A 1,780-nucleotide genomic window follows, 5' to 3' on the forward strand; every position below is an offset into this window, starting at 1 on the left:
CCGGGCCCGTGTGGTGGCCTCCAGCCCCAGGGTGATGGCCGGCAGGGAGGCCGCGCTCTGCAGGGCAAACTGGGCCAGGGAGCTCTCCTGCATCATCAGCCGCTGGGCCAGGGGCGTCTGCACCAAACACGAGCCATCGGTGCCCTGCTCCCAGACAGGGACCAGGGCAGGGGACATCAGGGACAGCCCTGGGGACACCCGTGGGGACAGGACACCAGTGGGAGAGGGGAAATGCACCCTGGTGGGTGTTGGAGCAGCGCCGGGCCGGGAAGAGCATCCGGGGGCAGAGAATCGAGGGGCATCCCGGGTGCAGGGAGAGCAGGGAAGGGGGTTCAGGGCCGGGGTCGTGTCCTCCCCCTGAGCCCAGAGGGGACACCGGGCCCCCAAAGCCACCGGAGCTCACCTCGTGGGCCACACCGGGGGCCGTGGGCAGAGCTCCGTGCTCGGCGGGCAGGCTGTCGTTGGGAGAGCTGCAGCCGGACACGGGGGTGCTGCTGCTGCTGGGGGACGAGTCTGGGAGGGGACAGACACGGGGTGAGGGCACAGCCCCCACCCAGCCCCTCACTGCCGTCCAGCTGCTGCCCCCCACCCTCCTGGGGCCGAATCCCCCTTGGAGCCGCAGCGTGGGAGGCACCACTCCATGGTGGGAACCCTGAGCAGCCACCTCCACACCGGGCCTGGGGCACTTCCAGCCCTGTAGGGCCACCCTGGGGCCCAAAAGCAGCGGGAGCAGCTGCACCAACACCTCCCGGCTCACCCATCCCACACTCCATGGCCCCGTCCGCGGGGGAGGACACATCAAACCCCGGGGACACGGTCCCCAAGCAGAGGTGCCACAGGAGCCCGGGCAGGCTGGAGCTGCCCCAGCCCGGCCCCGTCCAGCAGAGCCCTCACCGATGGCCTCGGGCGGGCGCCTCTTCAGCGAGGGGGGAGCGCTCTCCTTGCGCGTCAGGGGGTTCTTGCGCCGGTCCAGGCACTTCCTGGGCTTGCAGCGAACCTTCAGGTTGGGCTCGGATGCTGCCGGGGACAGGGGGTGAGTCCTGGCCCTGCCTGGACGGGCTCCGTGGGGCCAGTCCTCAGCTCCGGCCAGGGACCAGGGACGTGGGGACATTCCCGAGGCCTTACCTGTTTTCCGCAGCGGAAAATGCTCGGGAGGGTCAAGAGAAGTGCTGGGCACGGGGGGCAGGAAGGTGCTGAGCATGGGAGGGGAGGGGCCCTCGGGGTCCAGAGGCTCCAGAGACCTGCGGGGAGAAGCCGGAGCCCCTTCCCAGCTGTCCCTGAGCCTCGGGGGTCCCACGTCCTGCTCAGGGCCAGAGGGACAGTGCTTTACCTGTAGGGCAGGGCTGCAGGGGGGGCGTTGCTGGTCCTCTCCAGAGCCGCCTGTTGCTTCTTCAGGATGACCTCGGCCAACTTCTGCTTCACCACCGTGCTGGCCACAGCACCTGCACAGTGACCACAGTGACCACAGTGACCCCACGGGGCTCAGAGCCCTGCGGGCACGATCCCCGCCCCAGGGCTCCAGGAGTGACACCAGGATGGCTGGAGACCCCCTGAGGGCACAGCTGGGCCCATTCCCATCCCACTCCCGATCTGTCTGTTGCAGCAAGGATGCTCCGTGGTTACAGCGGGGATGCTCCACGGATCTGTGCCAGCATCCGAGCACAGTTAATTAATTAATGAATCATTAATTAAGTGCGATGTGGAGCCCCGCGCATCCCAAAATTGGGAGCGAGACCCCGGCAGCTCCTCCAGCGCCGGCACCAGAGGGCGCCGGGAGACC

The 1,780-nt window shown here is 68.5% G+C and overlaps 1 protein-coding gene across 1 annotated transcript in view; it reads right to left on the minus strand.

Moving 5' to 3' along the window:
• HDAC7 (histone deacetylase 7) overlaps positions 1–1,780 on the minus strand; it is a 32,632-nt gene that overhangs the window by 8,498 nt on the left and 22,354 nt on the right. Inside the window, exons 4-8 of the mRNA XM_017730737.1 lie at positions 1,331–1,442; positions 1,126–1,241; positions 895–1,017; positions 404–513; positions 7–117 (exon numbers count right to left, since the gene is read on the minus strand). Of these exons, the coding sequence (XP_017586226.1) occupies positions 7–117; positions 404–513; positions 895–1,017; positions 1,126–1,241; positions 1,331–1,442 (572 nt within the window). The remainder of the gene's footprint in view (positions 1–6; positions 118–403; positions 514–894; positions 1,018–1,125; positions 1,242–1,330; positions 1,443–1,780) is intronic.

Source organism: Corvus brachyrhynchos, unplaced genomic scaffold (genome assembly GCF_000691975.1).
Source record: "Corvus brachyrhynchos isolate BGI_N302 unplaced genomic scaffold, ASM69197v1 scaffold933, whole genome shotgun sequence".
Lineage (NCBI taxonomy): Eukaryota > Metazoa > Chordata > Aves > Passeriformes > Corvidae > Corvus > Corvus brachyrhynchos.